The 23,865-nt window shown below is 44.2% G+C and overlaps 1 protein-coding gene across 10 annotated transcripts in view; it reads left to right on the top strand.

Moving 5' to 3' along the window:
* Positions 1 to 281: 281 nt before the first annotated feature.
* Positions 282 to 23,865, top strand: part of BCAS1 (brain enriched myelin associated protein 1) — a 118,795-nt gene continuing 95,211 nt past the window's right edge. For all 10 annotated transcript variants that reach the window (XM_037727264.1, XM_037727261.1, XM_037727262.1 and 7 more), the window contains exons 1-3: positions 282 to 672; positions 13,066 to 13,142; positions 13,604 to 13,673. In XM_037727264.1, coding sequence (XP_037583192.1) covers positions 13,071 to 13,142; positions 13,604 to 13,673 — 142 coding nt within the window. In that variant the 5' untranslated portion in view covers positions 282 to 672; positions 13,066 to 13,070. The remainder of the gene's footprint in view (positions 673 to 13,065; positions 13,143 to 13,603; positions 13,674 to 23,865) is intronic.

Genomic DNA, 23,865 nt, shown 5'->3' with positions numbered 1-23,865 from the left:
CATTGCATAGCCTGTCGAATTTCTGGCCTGCAAAGAAAAAGAATGCCCTTTCCCACATCATGGTGTGTCTCCAGAGCAATAAACCACCCTTAGGTTGCCTGATTTCTGGTGTCCAAACCCCTTAGTGATTAAGGTTTACATGACTGGGCACAGTGGAGTGGATGAGAAGCTATTTCCTTCCGATTTGGTGGTTAGGCGGTGGTGGAGGTGGTGTTCTAGAGCAAATGAAGGTAAAAGGCAGACCGCAAAATCTCACAGAACGTGTTTTCCCTGCTCTGACCATGACCTATGGTTACTGGGGAAGGAAAGTGCCTACCCAGGTCAACCCGGAAGCCTCAGTGGGTGAGAAGCACTGGGTAAAATACTTGGGGTGCCAGGGAGGCATTAATGCGAGAGGAGTCAGATGCTCAGTTTTTATTGGAGTTGGGAGGGCAGCCCCACTTCAGGGGAAGCTATTTCTGCAGAACGATCGGGGAGAAGGGAAGACTCCACCCAGGCTGTGTTTGCCCTGCTCTGTGTATTCAGCCAGCAGGCTCCGGACAAGGAAGCAAAGTGCAGGGATCCGGGCTCCACCAGGCATTAGGCAGCACCCACTGGAGACCCAGGACCCTGTTTAGGAGCAGCTCCGGGTGACACCAGGGGACTGAAGAGACTCCCACAGGAACTCAACAGGTAATGGCTTTCAGATCCTTTAGGCATCGCTGGAGGGTTTGTTGTTGGTGGTAGACAGTGTCAAATAGAAGTCAGGGGTCAGAGCGGGTCGAATTTGATCCCAGCTCTGCCTTCTGTTCACTGTATGGCCTTGGGTGTGTGTGAGCCTCAGTTTCCCTATCTGTGAAACAGGCCCAAAGATAGCACTCATCTCAAAGTCTTCAGCGTTACAAGGAGCAAGTGACAATGTGGTCAGTGTCGGTGCATAGCCACATACATAGCTCCTAATTGGTGGAACCATTGAGGGTCATTTCAAGCGCAGGACTTGGGGAGAAGTCAGTGGAAAGAGGGATACGCTGTGTGATCTGGGGATCCGGCAGGGCAAGAATCCCCCATAGCCGAGTGGAATCTGAGCCTTCACCTCAGGCATTGCCTAAAGAAGTGGGGAGACAAGAAAAAGGACTTGTGGGGTGCCTTTTGTGAATCTTATTTAACGCTCACGACCACGCCGTGAGGCAGGTGCTGATTCAAATCCCGGCTGCGTGACCCCCGTTGTCTGCATCTCCCTCTGAACCAGTTTTCTGCCTGGAAGAGTCATTGCAATTAGAGTGCGGGTATGCTGGAGCCATACCGCCAGATGCTAGCCTCAGCCCCCCTCCCTGGGATGGCTGGGTGCCCTCAGCCCTCTGGGCCTCAGTTTCCTCATCTGTAAAATGGACCTAATAACAGTACTGAGATCAAAGGACGGAGGGGACTAACGCACGTAAATACCTCTGCACTTAGTGACCCTTACCTTACCATCATCTCCATTTACAACCAGGAACGTGAGGCTGGGGGAAGAGGGAGCTGGAACTGACTAAGGTCTCATAAAAAGGAAGCTGTGGAACTGAAGTCCAGTCAGGCCCGGGGTGAGGGGGCAGCCAGTGAGACTCTCAACTTGGGCACGAAATTTAAGAGACGCCAAAAACTCAGTCACGGAGATGAATGGTATGTTAACACGACCCTTTTTAAAGTCAGAATTAATGGCAAGACACCCATGATGAACAAAATGTGAACATGCCAGGGAAAGATGGGATCCGGAACAGCGTTAATTTCAATTTTCATAAATGTCATGTTAAAATACTCTTCATCTCCATGACTGAGCTTTGTAGTGCTTCTTACATTGCTCCCCCCAGAGTCCAGGGCCCGACCCGCCTCAGCCTCGTCGGGATCCTGAGCTGATCACAGCGCTTCAGGTCCTGGGTGTATATACTCAGGGTGTGTATAGGTGCCTCATCCTGAACAAAGACAACAGATGGGGCAGGGCATGCTAAAGTAGTTTTTCATTTAAGCGAGGGTAGGGAGCAAGCAATGTCCCAAATCACAGAAGATTCTTTTTCTCCAAAGAGTTCTGGAACGCGGAAGGGTTTTGTTTTTAGGAAAAAGCCGTGGGCTTTGGGGAAAACGATCGGCCCATTAAAGCCCATGAATTCTGCCTGCTTCACCAGGACAAGAGACAGACATGGAGGGTGAGAATTGAAAAAGGCTTTGGGCTGGGGGTGGGGGTACCTTTGCACCGTGCAGGACCAGCTGTCCTGCTTGAGTCTTAGATGTAAGCTGATTGTCTCTGTGTCTGCAGCTTCTCTTCAAGCCAGGTGCCCTACCGTGAGGCAGCTTAGGATTTGCATGCCTGAGTCACGCAGACCTAGGCTCAAACCACAGCTCTACCTCTCTGTAGCTTTCTGACTGCCACTCTTGGGCAGGTAGGACTAGCAAGGTGCTTACCCTCATGGAGTTGACATCTGCGAGACAAGGGGATGGCATCGCTCAGCCTTGGTTTCTTTATCTGTGCGACCTGGGAATAATGGGCTTCTGTAGGGAAAAGGAGGCAATGTGTGTGAAGTGCCTGGCACCAGGGTTGGGGCAAGGGTGAAGCACCTTCCCGTGTTTTATATTTTTGAGGGATAAAATGCAGGGAGGCGCTCACTCTCTCCTGCCGATTCTGCACCTGAGAGGGTTGCCTTCCTGCATTTTGTGCCCTGCTTTGCTCACCCTGGCACTGCCTGGCACATAGTAAGCCTCCAATTAGCATTACCTGCTATTATCATGCACTTAAAAATGTTTGGTTCAATAAGACTATGTGAATGAGCTCTAAGGTGTCTAGGATTACCACCTGTTTGTGCAAACATAATTAAGTACTCCAATAGCAAAACATCCATCACCAAGCATCCCGGAAACAGCCAAGGTGATTTCAATAAAGGCACCCCTGCCCCTGGACCCACAAAGTCCCATACCAGGAATCAGGGCTTGGGTAGCACAGTGAGGACTGGATTTCAGTTCCTCGTGCTCCCTTGTGCAGTAGGCAACCTGTAGCACTGTACACGGCACTCCTGATCGTAGCTACTGCATTCCTAGCACTGTGCAGGCACACACAGTAGCTGCAGGATGTGGGGCAGGCAGAGCGGGTCTGTTATTGTTCCCCCTAAAAGGTCTTTGCTGACCTTGGGGGCAGAGGGCTGGTTCTGTTGGGTGTGCCGGCCTGGCCATGTTGGCGTCACCCTCAGCTGGGTGGTGAAAAGGGCCTGGGGTTTACCTACATTCCATTGCATTGATAAGGTGTCGCTTGTTTACTTGGTGACTCATTCTGTCAGCATTCCACCCTTCAAAACCACCCCACTTCCATTCAACAGTCATCTAGCTGCCTGCTGGCGATGGAGTTTCAGAAGTGCTTTCCCCAGGCCAGTTTGCATGGGGTTTGGCGTTTGGCCTTTGTCCAGGAGGAGGGCCTATTGTTAATCTGTAACGACAAGGAGGCGACATGGGCCATCAATCACTATGTAAAGGAGGAGGGATTTGAGGGCAGCTTCCAGGAGGCCAGTTCACTCATGGATCAGAACGCAGAGCTACCACAATTAGAGCATTAACATGATAAATGAATAATGTTAGCAATCACTAACATTTACTCCCCTGACTACTGCCAAGCCCTGGTGCGAAATCCTTACAATGATTATCAGTGACCCTTCAGTTATGCAATCCTCACTCTATTTTATTTATTTATTTATTTATTTTGAGACAGAGTCTTGCTCTGTCGCCCAGGCTAGGGTACAGTGGCTCAATCTCTGCTCACTGCAAACTCTGCCTCCCAGGTTCAAACAATTCTCCTGCCTCAGCCTCCTGAGTAACTGGGATTACAGGCATGTGGCACCACACCTGGCCAATTGTTTGTATTTTTAGTAGAGGCAGGGTTGCACCATGTTGGTCAGAATGGTCTCGAACTCCTGACCTCAAGTGATCCATCCGTCCCAGCCTCCCAAAGTGCTGGGATTAAAGGCGAGAGCCACAGCGCCCTGCCTAATCCTTACTTTAGATTGTACCATATATATTCCTTGTCTAGTTACAATTTTCCCATTGCAAGAATGAATATGCAACAAATATTTTATATTCCATGTTGTATTATATTACATATAACTATTTCATAAAGCTGGATGCGGTGGCTCACCCCTGTAATCCCAGCACTTCGGGAGGGCAAGGTGGGCAGATCACCTGAGGTCAGGGTTAGAGAACAGTTTTGCCAACATGGTGAAACCCTGTCTCTACTAAATATACAGAAAAAAAATAGCCAGGTATGGTGGCGGGCTCCTGTGATGTCAGCTACATGGGAGGCTGAGGCAGGAAAATCGCTTGAACCCAGAAGGCGGAGGCTGCAGTGAGTCGAGATCGCGCTACTGCACTCTAGTCTGGGCGGCAGAGCAAGAATCCATCTCAAAAAACAATTCATAAAATTATAGCATCACGTATACGGCAGCAGAGACAATAGAAAGTAAGAAAGTCAAAAGTTGAACAATAAGAACACATGAGCACAGGGAAGGGAGCATCACACAGTGGGGTCTGTTGGGGGGGTGCTAAGGGAGGGACAGCAGGGGATGGGGAGGTTGGGGAGGGATCACATGGGGAGAAATGCCAGATACAGGTGATGGGGGATGGAGGCAGCACACCCCCTTGCCACCTATGTACCTATGCAACGATTCTGCATGATCTGCACATGTACCCCAGAACCTAAAGTATAATTAAAAAAAAAAAAGAAAGTTAAGAGTCTAAACTCTGGACTTGAGTTTGCGAGGGTTAAGTCCTGATTCTCCCACTTACAAGAAGATGATCTGTATTAGTCAGCCTTGGTTGCAGTAACCAAAATACCATAGACCAGGTGGCTTAAACAACAGTCACTTGTTGTCTCATCTTCTGGAGGCTGGAAGTTCAAGATCGAGGTTCTGGCTGACCCATTTCTGGAGAGATCACTCTTCCTGGCTAGCCAACAGCTGCCTTCTTGCTGCGTCCTCACACAGTTGAGAGAGAGAGACACAGAGAGAGAGACAGAGAGAGAGAGGAGAGAGTATTCTTTCGGGTCTTTTTTTATAAGGACACTAATTCTATCTGATCAAGTCCCCCCTTCTGACTTCCTTTTGCGTTGATTCCTTAGAGGTCACATTTCCAAATGCAACCATATTGCAGGCCCAGGCTTCAACACACGAATTTTGGAAGGACATATTTTGATCCATAGCATGATCTGAGGTGAAGTGCTTAAGTTCCCTGGGTTCAGGTTCTGAATCTGCAAAATGGGAACAATAAAAATCCCTGCTGGATAGGGTTCTGATGAGGAAGTGACGAGTTAACACAGAAAAGCATTCAGGAATGCCTGGCATAAGGTAGGTACTATAGGAATGGTTGGCATTATGACTGCTAATTTATGGCCCATTTTATTTAAGGCTTATACTAACAGCTTATCTCTATTCCTCAACTGCTGTGCACCAGCCACCGGGTTATACAACACCTGGGCCACGCCCTTCTCATCTTCACAGGTGCCCCATGCAGGGAATCTGTTCTGGACGCACATGGCCAGCACGAGCCAGAGGGGAGCCCAGGCAGAGGGCTTGTGCTATTTCACCACCATGGACGATTTTGCTCATGTGCTCTTCAGAAATGCAGATCCCCAGGTGACACCTGGCCTCAAACACCAGGAGGAAACCCCCAAGCCCAAGCACTAGGGCGGAGTCCCTCATCCTCAGCACTAGCAAACCTCCGCAAAGCAGACCATCCTTTGCTGGCGGAAGGGGGCGGTCCTAGGCATTGCGGGGTATATAGCAGCATCCCCAGGCTCTACCCACCGTACGCCAGTGCACAACCCCCAACCCTGAAACCTGACCATCAAAACTGCATGAAAGCATTTCCAAATGCCCCTTGGGGGCCAAAATCGCCCCTGGCTCAAGAAACACTGTGCTCTACTTATTGTCAGGGAGAAACAAAGACCAGCATGTTTCCAAAAAGAAAAACTTTAGCAAAGCAATGTTAAGTCATCAAGGAATAGGACAAGATCCAAAATGTGAAATATATAGTCCTGGAAAATTGGGACCAAACTAAAATACCCTAGACATTGTAAATATGTTATATAGACAGACAGATAGATAGATAGATAGAGATACTCCTTGACTTACAACCGAGTTACATCCCTATAAACCCATCATAATATTGAAATATTATAAGTCGAGCCATCATGAGTTGACTTTGAGACACCTATATCACTAACACCAACTAGGTGCGCGCCCTGCCAGGCATGTTCCCAACACCTTTACCCCTCCCAGGATGTATCAGGACATGCCTCGACCTCTCTGTGCTCCTGGTTCCCATCAGACAACTGGGAAAATAAAAGTACCTAACCCAGCAGGTTGTTAGGAGGACCAAGAGAAGCAAATATATGCAAATCAGAGCTGCTCAGCACAAAGAAAACACTCCAAATGTGTTTATTATTTTTACCATTATAAATACTGTCATTTTCCACATAAGGATACATTCAGAAAGGTCAAGCACTTTGCCCAAAGCCCCACAACTTGTGGGAATTTACAGAGGCTGGTCTCATGTTCTGGTTTTCAAGAACTCTTGTTCTCAAGAGGAGAGAGGGGAGTGCCAGAGACGCAGGAGAGAGGAACATCTGGACTCAGGCAGCCTCTGCCCACGTCCTGGGGGGCCTGTGGCCTTGCTTCTGAACAACCGGCTGGAAAGCTGGCCCTGTCCTCCGGGGGAAGGGAAGCTGGAGGCCCAGGACAGTTCTCTTGATCTGCAAGCTGACAAAACAGTGCGCCAGCAAAGCAGTGTTCCCAGAAGGGATGTGAGTGTATTCAGATGCCTGGGCTGACCGTGGTCTGTGGACCCCGAAGCCTGAGACCATTCCTCAGTCTAAGAATCCCTAGACCTGGTTCTCTAGGGCAGGGTAGGCAGCAGCCAGGAGAGTTCTCTGACCCAAGGAGACACTCACTCACTCACCCCAGAAATATCCAAAATAGGGGTTCTCGGCCATGGAAATCACTTAGAGATCTTGAAAATACCCTGATGCCTGCCCCATCCCAGAGAATCTGCTATTATCCCTCTGGCTGGGGCTTGGGCATGAGGATCTCAGAACTCTGCCGGAGATTCTCACGTGCAGCGCAGTCTGGGGACGGGCCCCCAGGACGCAGGCAGGACGAGGGGAAGTGGAAAGTCTGAAACCCCACAATCAACTTAACCCCCAGTGGCAAAGTGCCAAACCCTCAAACACAAGCCTCATTTCAAAAACAACACCCCTCCCCCTGCCATAGGGCAGCTCAGTATGTTTAATGTAAAATAAGGTCATAAAGACAAAACACTCATAAGATCAGTTCAAGAAGGAAAGGGCATTTTAACACCGCATTCAAACTTTCTCTTTTTCAAAAATGAAAGCTCGCTCTTTCAATAGTATGTTTATCATTTTAAAAAAAAAAAAAACTCTGATTTATTTTTCCCCTTTTTGGGAAATAGGAGAAAACTTTATCACAGACAAGAATTATTGTCTGAACTGCCTTGAGCCTCGGTTTTCCCATCTATTAAATGAAGATTTTTTTTAAAAGTCTCCGCCCAAGTCATTCTGGTTTGCCCGGGGTTTTCAGTTTTAGCCTGAGAGGCCTGTGTCCTAGAACACCCTCATTCCTGGAAAGCCTTGACAATGTTCCCCATCACAGTATTTTTTTTTTTTTTTTTTGAGATGGAATCTTGCTCTGTTGCCAGGCTGGAGTACAGTGGGGCAATCTTGGCTCATTGCAACCTCCACCTCCCGGGTTCAAGCAATTCCCCTGCCTCAGCCTCCTGAGTAGCTGGGATTACAGGCATGCACTACCAAGCCCAGCTAACTTTTTGTATTTTAGTAGAGACGGGGTTTCACCATGTTGGCCAGGATGGTCTCAATCACCTGACCTCGTGATCCGCCTGCCTCAGCCTCCCAAAGTGCTGGGATTACAGGCGTGAACAGTATTTTTTATAGGTGTCTAATCATGAGAATCACTGTGGCATTTGCTATAAATACAAATTCCAGGGCCCCAACTTGACTCTTTGATGAGAGGATCACGGGAATCAGAAATGTTGCCAGATTCCTCGGTAGAGTCTCACTACCAGACACGTGTGCGGGTAACTGACTTCAAAGAGCAAAGGTCATATCTCTGAGAGTCTTGTTCGTGCCAACACTTGCATGGTGCTTGTGTGCCAGGCCCTGTTCAGGGCACTTAGCTTATTATATTCAGTGATTTAATTCTCCTACCAGCCCCTTGAGATGGAGGCTATAATTGTCTCGATTTTTACAGATGAGGAAACTGAGGCGCAGGGAGGCTCAGAATGCTGAGGGACTCCAAACTCTAGAGCCCACATTCCTATCCTGTGTGCTTCACTGATGTCTACGCAGAGCTGCAGCACTGGGCTGCCATGTGGCAAGCTCGCCACACAAGTCATATATGGTTATCATTAGCACTAGTTCCTTTCGGGCACGGAAGGAGTTGCCGTCTTCTTGCCAGCTGTTAACAGAAGGCTTCATTGCAAAACATCAAAATGCTCCTTTCGCCCTTCCTAGTTGTTTGGATCTCGCCCTGTAGGCTGAATAAATTCATTTCTGCTAATACTGAAGTCAACCAATAGATGGCAGTAACCTTTTGCTTTTGTCCCACCCAGATAAATCCTGTTCTTTAAAAGGTTGATGGACAGGCAGGAGCAATTTCACAACACATGCATTAAAACTGCTGGTGGAAAGTGACGGTGTCTGAATCCAGGTAATCACTAAAAAAGACATGCCATTGAATTTTCCTTCTTTCAGTCCCCTTCACCTTGAAGTGGCTGAGAGGCTACTTAGGATGTGCAGTGATCAGAATAATGTTACCCCAACTCTGTAGGAAGAAAAAGCTTCTCTCCTGCTTCCCTTCATCACGGATCTTCCAGCTCCAAGATTTTTCATAACCTCAAGCATTAATTGAAAGTAGTTCTCGGTTAGAATTGAATTTACATTAAATAGTAAGATCATTAAAATAATGCTTGTAAACCTACTGTTAAAATACTTCTAAGGCCAGGTGCTGTGGCTCACTCCTGTAACCCCAACAATTTAGGAGGCCAAGGTAGGCGGATCATGAGGACAGGAAATCGAGACCATCCTGGTCAACATGGTAAAATCCCATCTCTTACTAAAAATACAAAAATTAGCTGGGCGTGGTGGTGCGTGCCTATAATCCCAGCTACTCAGGAGGCTGAGGCAGGAGAATCACTTGAACCAGCGAGTCGGAGGTTGCAGTGAGCCAAGATCACGCCACAGCACTCCAGCCTGGCGACAGGGTGAGACTTTGTCTCAAAAATAGTAATAATAATAATAACTTTAAAGCTTGTTGAGACTGAATTTAGACATACTTTGTGTATATATATTCTTGCATGTGCATATAGGAACACACGTGTTTGTGTGTAACCTTAACTAACACATTTCACCTCCATGCTTCTGTTTCCACATCAGCAAAATTGAAATAATAATACCTCTGCCTTATTGGTTTGCTGCAAAGAGCAAATTAGTTTTACTATAAATAAAGTTCCTAGAACAGTTTCTCACAGATGGTAAGCACTCACCAAATGTTATTATTATTCTATCATTTCTGTGATTTTTAGAGTTGTTGTCATTATTTTTATGCACAGTAGGTTCAAATTCTGCTAAACGTTCTGTAAAGAGCCAGATAGGTCTCTGCTGCACGTGCCTAACTCTGCCGTTATAGCATGAAAACTATCATAGACAATATATTAATAAAAGGGCATGGGTATCTTCCAACAAAACTTTATTTGTGGATACCAAAATTTGACTTTAATTTTCATGCGTCACGTTCTATAATTCTTCTGATTTTTTTTAACCGTTTATAAATTTAAAACTCATTTTTAGCTCACTGGCCTACTAAAACAGGCAGTGGGCTGAATCTGGCCACCGCTGTTTGCCAATCCTAATCTTGAGGATTCACTGTTATACTATTGATGATGTCCCATTAACAGACAGAAGTGAGGATCTGATGCAAGTGTGTGAGTCATGGATTTTATAAATAGAAAATAGCGCAAAACAACAAGTGTCCTATATGTTTTAGCAGTGCTCAGCTTTATTATGTGGTATCATCAGAAAACATACACAAGCTCCATATTTGGTTATGTTTTAAATTCCTGCAAGAGAACACATGGTGAGATCTGTGACCCTTTTTTTTCTTTTTTGCCCTCCTCAATATCCAATTGCTCGATGCTTCTGCTCCCAGGGAGTCAAAACACACCAATGGCAGGAGATCCACAAGAATCCCTGATGACCCACTGGCTCCTTTTAGCCAGAAGTCAAAAGTTCTCATTTTTATTCTGAGAGCCACTAGAACAGATAAGCCAGCAGCAAGGTCTTTGGAGACGGACTACACTGGAATTATGTGCGCCAAAGAGCTTTAGGTGGCAAGACAGCAGGCCTGTGGAGTAGCTGCAAGTGTCCTTGTATAGAAATCAGATATGCTAGGGGCCAATTCTTCACTGGATGTTTGCGCTTAGTGAGTCTTGAAGGTCCATTCCCTCATTTTTGAGAGGAGCTAGTAATATGCAAAACATTCCGGTGGTTAGAAGCACAGCCAGACTGTGTTTGAATCTTGCTCATTAACTGGGTGACTTGTGGAAAATAATGTAACCCCCCCTGAGTTTTGGCTACCTTGTATAAAGAATGAAGTCGTGACACCTCTATCTCACAGGAGTGCTATAGGACTACATGAGACAATATAGGTGAAGCCCTCAGAAATTAGAGCTTGGAATTGAGAACATCCTACATAATGATTTACTCTTATCATCATTATTATAACAAAGCTCTTCGGAGGTTTGGTGATGATGTGGTCGTGTCCCTAGGTCCGCTCCTCATCTGTGAGAGCTGTCGTCAGTGACTAATAAACAATAATCGATCTCCCAATAAATGCAAACACACTGCAAAGATAAGGAGGTACGTGGGCTAAGGTAGACACTTCCTTTGACCTCAGGGTGCTTACAATTTTTTGTGGTAGGGAGACATAAATTAAATGTCCGACTTTGCCCTCCACCTATGGGACAATAACCACATTAATGGAACCATCCTACCCAGGACTGCCACAACCTGCCACCTCCCATATTGATCCCGTCTCATGTTATGTTATTAATTACTTTTATTCGACTGGGCGCCATGGCTTATGCCTATAATCCCAGCACTTTGGGAGGCTGAGGTGGGTGGATCACAAGGCCAGGCATTCGAGACCAGCCTGGCCAACATGGTAAAACCCTGTCTCCACTAAGAACACAAAAAAATTTGCCGGGTGTTGTGGCATGCACCCGCAATCCCAGCTACTAAGGAGGCTGAAGCAGGAGAATCGCTCGAACCGGGAGGCGGAGGTTGCAGTGAACCGAGATTGCACCACTGCACTCCAGCCTGTGCAACAGAGAGAGACTCCATCTCAAAAAAAATAAAAATTACTTTTATTCAAAACTTAGAACTCTATGTGTTTTTGTTTAACACACACATATGTTTTGCTTAGCATAAGCTGGACATTGTCCTAACCACATCACAAGCATTAACTCACTGGGTTCATACAGCAGTCTCATGAGGCACAGAGAGGCTAACTAACTGTCCCAAGAGCACACAGCTATGGGGGGCAGAGAGAGGATTCACGCCCAGGCAGTCTTGCTCTAGAGTTTGTGCTCATAACTACCGTGCCATGCTGCCTTGAACTATCAGAAATGACCTCGTTTGCGGATTTATTGTTCATATGTTAATTGTCTCCCTGCATACCATGTTTCAGCTCCATGAAGTCAGAGGGCCCTTGCCTGTTTAATTCATGGCTGTAACCCTAGTGCCTGGCACAGCAATAGGTGCAGAGTTGTGCTCAACAGACACAGTCATGTGCTGCATAATGATACCTTAGTCAATGATGGACCACGTATACTAAGTGGTCCCGAAAGATTATAATACTATGTATTTACTGCGCTTTTTCTGTTTAGATATGTTTAGGTACACAAATACTTCCCAGTGTGTCACAATTTCCCAGAGTGTTCAACGCAGTCACATGCTGTGCAGGTTAGTGGCCTAGGAACAATAGGTTATACCATACGGCCCAGGAGTGTAGTGGGCTATACCATCTGTGATGTTCACACAACCGTAAAATTGTCTAATGATACATTTCTCAGAGCATTTCCTCGCCGTTAAGTGACACATGATGATATGTGTTAAATCAATGAATGCATGAAGATATATGCAAGTAAGTATGTAATTACAATCCCTGCTAAATGCTATGAAAAAAAGGCAGTGGCATAAAAGGTTTGTATAGGGGATTAATTTAGTTTGAGAATCAGAAAAAGCTAAAACTTACTATTATTTCAATTGCCCTCATTCTAAAATCTTATATAATAGCTGTGACTCTAGCTAAGAAAGAAAAAAATGCTGTCTGCACTGAATACACTTTTCATGATGATAAATATGTTCCCCCAGCAATGAAATGCAACTGAAAATTATGACTGCATTTAACTTTAAATCTCTTGAATAGATGAATCCAGAAACTCCTTTCTATTCCCCCAAAATAAATGTAAGCAATGATATGGTTTGGCTGTGTCTCTACCCAAAATCTTATCTTGAATTGTAATCTTCATAATCCCCACCTGTCCAGGGTGGGACCAGGTGGAGGTAATTGGATCCTAGGGGCAGTTTCCCCCATGCTGTTCTCGCGATACTGAGTGAGTCTCACGAGATCTGATGTTTTATAAGCATCTGGCATTTTCCCAGCTTGCACTCATTCTGTCTCCTGGTGCCCTGTGAGGCGGTCCCTTCTGCCATGATCGTAAGTTTCCTGAGGCCTGCCCAGCCATGCAGAACAAAGAGTCAATTAAAACTCTTTTCTTTATAAATTACTCAGTCTCGGGTATTTCTTCATAGCAGTGTGAGAACAGACTGATACAAGCAATTTGTTCTGATCTCAGCTGGTGATAATACAACCATGGGCAACTTGTCAGGCCTGTGCACCTTAGTATCACGTGTAAGGTAAGACTTTGGCTTCGTTGGGTTTTGATTTCTTTCTCACTTCCTCTCTCTTTTTCTCTCCGTTATAGGTACAATGGGTAACCAAATGAGTGTTCCCCAAAGAGCTGAAGACCAAGAGAATGAACCAGAAGTGGAGACTTACAAGGTAGTGCAGTAACCATCAGCAGAAAAAAAATATATATATATATGTGAACTTCCTGTATTTGACAAGTGTGTTGAGTAAAGGCCTGGCTGCTGATTAATTATGTCTGTGTGTGGAGTGAGGATAACCTAACAGGTTTCAGAATCAGCGTATTAAATTTTTGCCCCACCCCTGACTTGACAAATACCTATTTGAGCCTGGGGTCCCCTTCATGCAGCAGAGCTTCCTGTGAGTGTGGGGTCCCCTGAGCTGAGGCACCGCCAGTGAGTGGTATGCGCTCATAATAACTGGAGTCCACACTTAAAGTGAGTTATTTTGGTTCTCCGAGGCGTGACAGAAAGCTGGGGAGTTTCTAGAAACACAGCCTTTAAGTTAAGTTTGATTTTTGTGAGGCACCCTTGTATCTTCGAGGCTCTGATTTTCCCCCAGAGACCCATCTCACAATGCTGCATGCTCTGTTTCAGGACAACGTGAGGACTCCAAACGGGGTCCCGGTGGTGGTGTCGACCCACACAGTTCAGCACTTCGAGGAAGGTCAGTGCCGCTCTGGGAAGGGCGTCTGTCCTCTCGCGGGGAAGGAGGGGGGGGGGATGTGTTTTTGTGGAAAAAAAAAAAAAAAAAAAAGGTTGAAGCCGCAGGCTCACTTTGAAAATATTTGCATTCGTTCCTTGGGCTACCTTAACAAAGCACCATGCCCTGGTGGCTTAAACAACAGAAATGTATTGTCTCACAGTGCTGAAGGCAAATAAACCTGTCAGCAGAACTGGCTCCTAAGGGTCATCAGGGAGAACCCGTCCCATGCCCCGTCTCATTGGCTTGTGGATGGCCATCTTCTCCCTGCGTCTTCATGTCATCATCTCTCTATTCATGTCTAAATTTCCTCTTCATCATATGGAAACAGTCGTACCAGGGCCCACCCTAATAACTTCATCTTAACTTGATCATCTGCAAAGACCCTGTTTCCAAATAAGGTCACATTCACATGGGGTTAGGGCTTCAGCATCTTTGTGGGCAATATGATTCAAGCATAACCACGGATCTCTTCTGAGTATGTGTGACAGCTGGGGGAGACTGAAGGGTTACAGCAGATAAGATAAAAGCAGTGGGGTGAAAACATGAAGCCCGGAAGACCTAGGTTGCAATCCCTGCCCTGCAGGTTACTGGCTGTGTGACCTGGAACAAGGCATCTGCTTTTCTCTGCCTTAGTTTTCTCATCTGTGAAATGGGGATAAAAGTACCTACCTCACAGAATTGCTATGAGAATTAAAGGTGGTTGTTTATTAAACATTTACCATAGTCCCCAGTGATAGTCCATATATTCCCTTCCCCAAAATGTGCACTGCCGTTATCAGCACTCAGGAGTTCCTCAGAAACTGGTAAATTATACAAGACAACAGAATTTTGTCCACATGAGGGCAGTGTTAAAACTGAGGCATATACTTACCTATTTGACTTTATCCTGGAGTATAACACGATATGTTCAATGCTTCCAGGGCGGTCAGGTTCTACTACGTGATGGATACATATAAATTAAGAAGAGGTACTATAGCCCAGTAGTTGAGGGTAAGAACTCTGCAATCTGACTGTACCACCTACTAGCTGTGTTACCTTGAGCAAGTTACATAACCTCCCTGAACCTCTGGCTTCTCATCTGTAAAGTGGGAATAATAACAGTACCTATAGCATAAGCGTCAGATATAATACAAGCACATGTCACGGTGCCTGGCAGATAATAAGTGTGCCTATCATTATCATATTAGGTTATGGTTGTTGTCATTCACATTTAAGACTTTGGGCCTTGGCTTCCTTTCCTGAATAATGAAAGAGGTATATTATAGCATTGGTTCCAAAGATTTTAGAATTTCCTGGGGAGTGTATTAAAATTTGTATGCCCTAAAATCTCATTCTGTAGCTGCTATTCAGAATACCCTAAGGTTGGGGACTGAGTATCTGAACTATTAGGGGCTCTCTAGAACGTTCTTCTTTAAAAAATTCATAGCTTTAGGGTACAGTGGTTTTTGGTTACATGGATGTGATTATATAGTGGCAAAGTCTGAGCTTTTAATGTACCTGTCACCTGAATAGTGTACGTTGTACCCAACAGGTAATTTCAACCCTCCTTCCACCCCCACGCTCCCTTCTTTAGAGTCTCCAGTGTCCATTATATTACCCTACGCCCCTGTGTACACATAGCTTAGCTTCCACTTACAAGTGAGAACATGCAGTATTTGGTTTCTGTTCTTAAGTTGCATCACTTAGGATAATGGCCTCCAGTTCCATCCAAGTTGCTGCAAAAGACATTATTTTGTTATTTTTATGGCTGAGTAGTATTCCATGGTGCATATGTACGTCTCACATTTTTTTATCCACTCATCAGCTGATGGGCACTTAGGTTGATTCCATATCTTTACAATTGTGAATTGCGCTGTGATAAATAGGTGTCTTTTTCGTATAATGACTTGTTTTCCTGTGGTTAGATGAAGATATGCAAATGGCCAACAAACATATGAAAAATGCTCAGCATCACTAATCATTAGAGAAATGCAAATTAAAACCACAGCGAGATACCATCTCATTCCAGTCAAAATAGCCACTATTAAAAAGTCAAAAAAACAATAGATGTTAACACTGATGTGTTGAAAAGGGAATGCTTTTACCTTGTTGGTGGGAATGTAAATTAGTACGATCTCTATGGAAAACACTATGGAGATTTCTTAAAGATCTAGTAGGTTCTGATGCACAGCCAGGATTGAAAACCACTGGACAAGATGGTGTCTCAGGTCACATCCTGCCATTAAATCCTGTGAGTCAAACTTACACTCTGATGTACACACAATGGATTGTATTTATAACAGCATCCTTTGATGAAAAGTGTGAACGCTGGCCATTAGGATACATAGGCTTTGAAATGAGAATCATACCACTTTTATAACTTGAAAACTATAGATGTTTATTCTTAGAAATTTCAAATGATGCTCATGTATTTAGTAAGTTTGACATCAGCTTTAATTCATTTTTGGTTTAATACGGCAGATCTTCAAGTAGGCACTAAGAATATGACATGCTCTACAAAATGGCTATATTTCTTTATCATTTTGTTATATTATCATCATTCCCTTTTGTTAAAAGATTTTATTTAGAGTAGTTTTAGATTTACAGCAAAATTGAGAGAAAGGCACAGAGTATTTCTTTATTTTTCTTTCTTTTTTTTTTTTTTTTGAGACGGAGTTTCGCTCTTGTTACCCAGGCTGGAGTGCAATGGCGCAATCTCGGCTCACCGCAACCTCCGCCTCCTGGGTTCAGGCAATTCTCCTGCCTCAGCCTCCTGAGTAGCTGGGATTACAGGCACGCACCACCATGCCCAGCTAATGTTTTGTAGTTTTAGTAGAGACGGGGTTTCACCGTGTTGACCAGGATGGTCTCGATCTCTTGACCGTGTGATCCACCCGCCTCGGCCTCCCAAAGTGCTGGGATTACAGGCTTGAGCCACCGCGCCTGGCCTGGCACAGAGTATTTCTTATATTCCTTCCCCGTAAATGTACGCAGCCTCTGCCATCATCAGCATCCCCCACCATCGGAGTGGTATACTTGCTAAAATCAATGAACCTGTGTTGGCCTATCATCGTCCTCCAGAGTACATAGTTTATATTAGGGCTCACTCTCTCTCGATGCTGTATATTCTATGAGTTTGGACAAATGTATAATGGCATAAATCCACCATTATAGTATCATACAGAGCAGTTTCACTGCCCTAAAAACAAAGCCAAAAAAAACCCTCTGATCTGCCTATCCCTCTCTCTATCCTTACCCCTGGCATCCACTGATCTTTCTCCGATCTCCATGGCTTTGCGTTTTCCAGGATGCCGTATATTTAGAATCACATAGTATGTAGCCTTTTCAGACTGTTTCTTTCACTTAGTGATACACATTTCAGATTCCTTTATGTCTTTTCATGGCTTGATAGCGCATTTCTTTTTAATGGTGAATAATATTTCTTGAGTGGCTCTACCACAGTTTATCCATTCACCTACTAAAGGACATGTGGTTGCTTCCAAGTTTTGGCAATTATGAATAAAGCTGCAATATACATCTGTGTGCAGGCTTTTGTGTAGACATAAGTTTTCAACTCCCTTGGATAAAAACCAGAGTACTGTTGCTGGATCATATGGTTGGTAAGAGTATATTTAGTTTTGTAAGAAGCTGCCAAACTGTCTTCCAAAGTGGTTGCTGCACCATTTGGCATTCCCACCAGCAGTGAAAGAGAGTTCCTGTTGCTCCATGTCCTCACCAGTATTTGGTGGTGTCAGTGTTCTGGACTTCGGCCATTCTAACAATTGTGTAGTAGAATTTATAAGAGGGAAGCAGAAAGGTTGGAATAGGAAAAGATGTGATCATGGGAGCAGATGTCACAGAAAGGAAGAGAGAGATGAACTGCTGGCCTTGAAGGTGGAAGATGGAGCCACAAGCCAAGGAATGTAGGTGACCTCTGGATACCAGAGAAGGGAAGGAAATAGATTCTCCCCTACAGCCTCTAGAAGCTGACCCATTTTTGACCTACAACCTTCAAAACTGTAATATATTGTGCTGGGGCATTTGGGGTGATTTATTACAGCAATCAAAAATAGAAACATACCCTCTCAAGCATTGGACTCTAACAAACCCAGGCATAGGTTTTGGCTCTGCCACTCACTAGCTGTACAACCTTGGCAAGGAAGTTGTATTCTGAGTCTCACCTGTAAAACTGGAATAATAGTATGAACTTTGTAGAGGAGTTCTAGAAACAGCAGCTGGCACAAAATAAATGTGCTGAAATAAAGGAGTCTGGGCAAAACCAAAAGTAGAGGCTATTGGGGTGAGTGCAGTGGCTCATGCCAATAATCCCAGCACTCTGGGAGGCTGAGGTGGGAGGATTGCTTGAGCCCAGGAGTTTGAGTTGAGCCTGGGCAACATAGAAACCCCATCTATATTAAAAAAAAAAAAAAAGAGAGAGAGAGAGAGTTTATTGTCATACTTACTGTTTATCATTGGCTTTTCCTGACATGTCAACTGACCAGATTTTCCCACCTGCATATTACTTATTCCTAAAACTTCATAGATCTTTGGAGAAATAAAAATACCTAATTTTTGCCCTTCTTTGATTCCTCTCTAGCAAATGTATCACATTAGTTCTCAGACTCCACTGCGAGTGTGTGGCAGAGACTAAGACATGCTTTCTCTCCCAGGACACATCGTTTTCCAGAAACAGAAGGAATGTTTCACCTGGATAAGAGGCTTCTAAAATTAATATCTTCCTTTTTGCCCCAGTCATTGTTCCTAAAAAGAATTGTCTAATCTTGCGTTTTTAAAAAAAGGTGTAAGTGGAATCATTTTATTGGACTGAAATTTTTAACTTGAGCAAAGCGCTCCTGCCAATAACATAATGAGTGAGAAGAGAAGCATTTGCCAATATCAATGCCTGGGCAAAGTGGAGTGGGGAACCCAATGCCAAGAAGCATAACTCCCTGATATAGTTAAAAAAAAAATTAAAGGCAACAGAACAAGTCTGGAAGGGAACAAATACATGTGTTCTCCTAGTGTCCACTCTTACCCTCCAATCGGTCTTATATTTTTATCTGTTTCCATGACTCAAGTAGAAGTCCCTGAGAGCAGAGTGCTTGCCATCCTTTGCTGTTGTGAGTCTCAGAGCTCAGCCCAAAGCCTGAGATACGCTAGACTTAGAGATGGTTGATGAATGAACAGTGGCGTATTAAGCCAGTGGTAGCAAAGGAACAAAATAATAAGGCTGAGGTGCAAGTTCCCAGACTCTGCTGCACTCAGCTTCAAGAAATGCAACCCTGGCTAAGTAAATATCACTTTTAATTTGAGCAAGAAGTGTGGAGGTGGCAGTTCTAAATTTGGTGCCGCAGTCTGACAACCTCATCAAAACACCAAGTACATGAGCCAATTGTGTCACTCCTGCTCACAAGATGACTGTCACAGAACCAAGCATTACATCTCTACATCATGGGATCCAAAAGCAGGAGGGGAAAGGCCAAACTGCCGCCATTTTTTTTTCGCCTTGTATTACGAGAGAAATGAAGATCTTTCCCAGAAGCCTCTGCCCCCATGTAGGCATCCTCTTATTGGCCAGAGCTACAGCACATGGCCCATACCAGCTGCATGGGATGCTGGGAATCAAGCATCTCTCTGAGCTGAAAGTGAATAATAATTATAATACATGGTTGTGGCTGGAGAGGATTGGCTATTGGGCAGGCCACAAACAGTGTCTGCCAGAGGTGATTCCAAAGAATTATTAGAATTGAGCAAAGGAAAGTCGTTTATATCCTTACTCTGAACTTTCAAAAGACATTAAAGAGATCTAACTCATGTCCTTAACACCACTCTTCTCTCTCCTCCCATCACCTTGCTATATATCTGTCACTCAAGAGACTTCCTATCCTCAACTCTCCACCTTGAAACTTTGCGAGACACCCCATCCTCATGAGGCAGGAGGATAGGGTCTGGAGCCAGGGAACCTAAGAACTTCCTAGAACTAAATCAAGTGGAAAAACTCCCAAGTTTCTACACCCAACTATGGGAGTAACTTCACTTCAGCTATGGCAGGAAATATCCTCTTCATTTGCATAGTGTGTACACCAAGTCAATAACTTTGTAACTTCACTTCATCCTCTTCATTTACATAGGTATACACAAGTAGCCAATGGGAAACCGCAAGAGGGAATTTAAACCCCTGAAAATTCTATAACGAGCACTCTTGAACTACTTGCTCAAGCCTGCTCTCACTCTGTGGAGTGTACTTTCATTTCTATAAATCTGTGCTTTTGTTGCTTTGTGCATTTTGTCTAATTTTTTGTTCAAAACACCAAGAACCTGGACGACTCTCCACTGGCAGCATTCACAGGCACTCTCCTTTCTCCTTTCCTTCCATTGTGCTGTATCACCGGTCAGTCTAATGCATAACAGAGAGTTCTGAACACTGGCTCTCCCAGATGGCCCAACAACCCCTTGTGCCTCTGTCTTCCTTGGGAGTGATCAAGAGCCATGGAGAAATCTCATCCTTCTCAAACTCAGTGCTTTTTCTCACCAAAAGTCTAGCAGAGAATTCCTGTTGGATAAAATTATCTTCCCTATTGCATTATTTGATAGCTGATAGTCTCCAAGGATGCACACACACACCCCACCACCCAATAACCCATGCTTCCTGGTATTCACACCCCTGTGTAGTCCCCTCTGGGCTGGTCCTATGTAACCAACAGTATGTAGTAGAAGGGATGACCCAGGACTTTCAAGACTAGGCCTTAAGAAGCCTTGGAGCTTATACCCTGTTTCTTGCAATGCTAGCTCTGGAAAAGGCTAGACACAATGTCAGAAGTTCTACCCTGAGATTGCCATGCTGTGAAAGAGCCCAGGCTTGTCACATGGAGAAGCCATGAGGCAAGAAAGAGAAAGGTGCCCAGCTAATCCCCAAATATTTCAGCCATCCCAGTCCAGGAACCAGACCTGTGAGTAAAGAAAACATCATGGGAATTTAAGCTAATAGATGCCACATGAAGAAGGACCATAGAAACCAGCCCATAGCCAGAAATAAGGCTACAGACATATGTCCCTATGTGAGCCATCCCAGCCATCTTCATCCTTTTAAGGCACCCCAGCTGTGAATCCAGACATCATAGAGCAGAGATGAGTAGATCCTATTGTCTCTGCCTGCGTTCTTTTTTGTTTGTTCGTTTTGAGACAGAGTCTCACTCTGTCACCCAGCTGGAGTGCAGTGGCATGATCTTGGCTCACTGCAAACTTCACCTCCCGGGTTCAAGTGATTCTTCTGCCTCAGCCTCTGGAGTAGCTGGGATTATAGGCGGGTGCCACCATGCCTGGCTAATTTTTGTATTTTTAGTACAGATAGGATTTCACCACGTTGGCCAGGCTGGTCTGGAACTCTTTGACTTCAGGTGATCTGCCCACCTCAACCTCCCAACGTGCTGGGATTATAGGCGTGAGCCACCGCACCTCACCTCTGCCTGAATTCTTAATGCATGGAATCATGAGCATAATAAAATGGTGGTTAAGTCATTCATTGTGGGGATGCTTATTACATAGTCATAGATAAGTGAAATAACTATTAGTATGCCTTTTAATTCTTTGTATTTTACTTTTATATGCATGTATACTTACATAAACACTAACGTATATGAATAAATGCATATTTTCTGTTATTGTTGTTTTGGTAGAACCTTTCTTTTTCTTTTTCTTCTTGGCTCCTGCCTCATCTCACATCTTCCCTAACCCCGCCAAGGACACCCAAGCTAATGACCTATTTCTTCTTTCATATTTTTCTCTTTGTTTTATACTTTATCAAAGACAAATCTGAGACACAATAAAATTTCGAAGGGTTTATCTGAATAGAGGCAATTCATTAATTTCAGAACATGAAACCAAAAGGGAGTTAGTGTTTTGATGACAAAGTATCACATGTAAGTATTTAGGGGAAACGCAGAAGCACAATATAAATTTTTTTTTATTTGTTACAATTACGCAGTTGTCTTATTTGATCTATCTCATTGGAAAGTACCCAGTTATATAATTTTATGTTTGTTGGCTGTTTCTGATTGATTGAGCTCAAGTTCTGGTTTTCTTTAGCATAGGCATTTACAAGAAACAGTTCAAGTTGTTTTGCTTATGTTTGCAAATCAAGCAAGGTTTAGGTCACTTATGTGGTCTAACAGGCTTTGTCTGTTCAGGGATTCTTCAGGTCTGCTCTTTATTTTAATTTACTTTAACAATCCCCATACAGACATTTTACAGCACATCCATTAATAGTGTTATTTTGTTACTGTAGTAATCTTCCCCATCTCACTTAGCAATATGTGAAAATCCCTCCAAATTCAACTGGTGTAACTTTAATTCATGTTTTTAAAGCTACAATGTATTTCAAGGCAAAGACATGCCACATAATTCATTCAGCCATTATGCTACTGTTGGGCATTCAGGTTTTTTTCTTATTTTTCTCCCACAATTTTTACCTGGGCGTAAGTTAGTTTTTTGTTTCGTTTTGTTTTGTTTTAAGATGAAGTCTTACTCTGTCACTCAGCTAGAGTGCAGTGGCACAATCATGGCTCACTGCAGCCTTGACCTCCAGGGTTCAAGGGATCCTCCTGCCTCAGCCTCCTATATAGCTGGGATTGCAGGCACACACCACCACGCTTGGCTAACTTTCTAATTTTTTTGTAAAAATGAGGTCTCCCTTTGTTGTCCAGGCTGGTGTCAAACTCCTGGGCTCAAGTGATCCTCCCTGCTTGGCATCCCACATTACTGGGGTTAGAGGTACAAGCCACAGCACTCAGCTGGCATAAGTATTTTTAAGCCCCTAATGTTCACCCAATATTGAAAGTTATTTGGAATACACTTAGAAAAATTCTTATTCACATTTTTCAAAAATAACACATTGGCATTTCTGTTTTAAATTTTTAAGGCTTTTTTTTGTACTTACCATGACTGATACTCTGGGCACAACTTATTCTTCATGTCTCACACAGTCTGATTTTATTAACTTCCATGCAGCTGCTGTTGAGTAATATGCAACCTTCTCTTTGCCTCTTTGGACTGAGAAGAAAACAAGGCAGCACACTTGGGCCCGAAAGGTAAAAACATGGACATAGTTTCAAGATCACTCGTCTCTCTTGGAAGATACACCAAGAGAGACAGGAGAGACCAAGGGACAATATGAAAAAAACATGGAAAGAAAAACAGCATTGGCAAATCATAGCTGCACTCAGTTCTCTTCCTCAAGGTGTGTTTTTTACCAGATCTTGAAATAGAATAAACATACCTACAGTTCTAGTCCTAGAGTGAACATTTAAAATATATATATATCTGCTTTTCATAGCCTTTGACCACCCCAGAAAGAACTTACCAAAAATTTTCATTTAACAACAATAAAAATAATCATCGAGACCAAAGAAATGGTAAGGTGCCCTCCAAGTTTCTGGAAGTTTATCAGTAAAAGCAGCATACTGTATCAGTGGGTAGGATCCGTTATATACGAAGCGTAGCTCAAAGAGCAAATGTTTCTGGGAAAAAGAACTGAAAAATGTAAGCAGAGCCTGCTTCCACGTGTGGCTGCAATAACAGCGACCAATAGCAGTGACTCTGAGTTGTCCCTGGGCCAATGGCATCACATCACCTGGGAACCTGTTAGATGTGCAGTTTCTGGAGCCGGAGCCCAGACCTCCTGAGTCAGAAATACCTCCTCCCCTGGGGGTGGAGCCCAGCCATCTGTTCCCACAACCCCTCCTGGATATTCTTGCACTGGCTCAAGTCTGAGGACCATGTAAGAACTGGTTCAAGGCTCTGAGTGAAACGGAGCTTGCGGGGAACTGGAAAATCTCCTTGTTTATAGGACTCCATGCAGCTCCAAGGATGACTGCCATAGGAAACCCTTAGCCAATAATAAGATACTTCAGTGACAGCCTGACTTTAGGACTTTCAAATGAAATTTCCCAATTCAAAAAAAATCTAAACAATATTGGCCAATCAGCAGTCATCATAGTTGGCAACCTCTGATAGTGTGAAGTTTATTTTTTTTCCCTACTTCAAATCCCTCAAAAAAGGCGATAAAAAATCGTCATCATCATCAAGTTATCATAGCTGAAAGCAATAAAACATTGAAATCCTGTAACCAATTTCAGCTGTGCTTGCAGATTTCTGGGCTTACCAGGCATCCTGCCTC

This window comes from Cebus imitator, unplaced genomic scaffold (assembly GCF_001604975.1).
Source record: "Cebus imitator isolate Cc_AM_T3 unplaced genomic scaffold, Cebus_imitator-1.0 Scaffold224, whole genome shotgun sequence".
Lineage (NCBI taxonomy): Eukaryota > Metazoa > Chordata > Mammalia > Primates > Cebidae > Cebus > Cebus imitator.
This window is presented reverse-complemented; position numbering and strand designations above follow the sequence as displayed.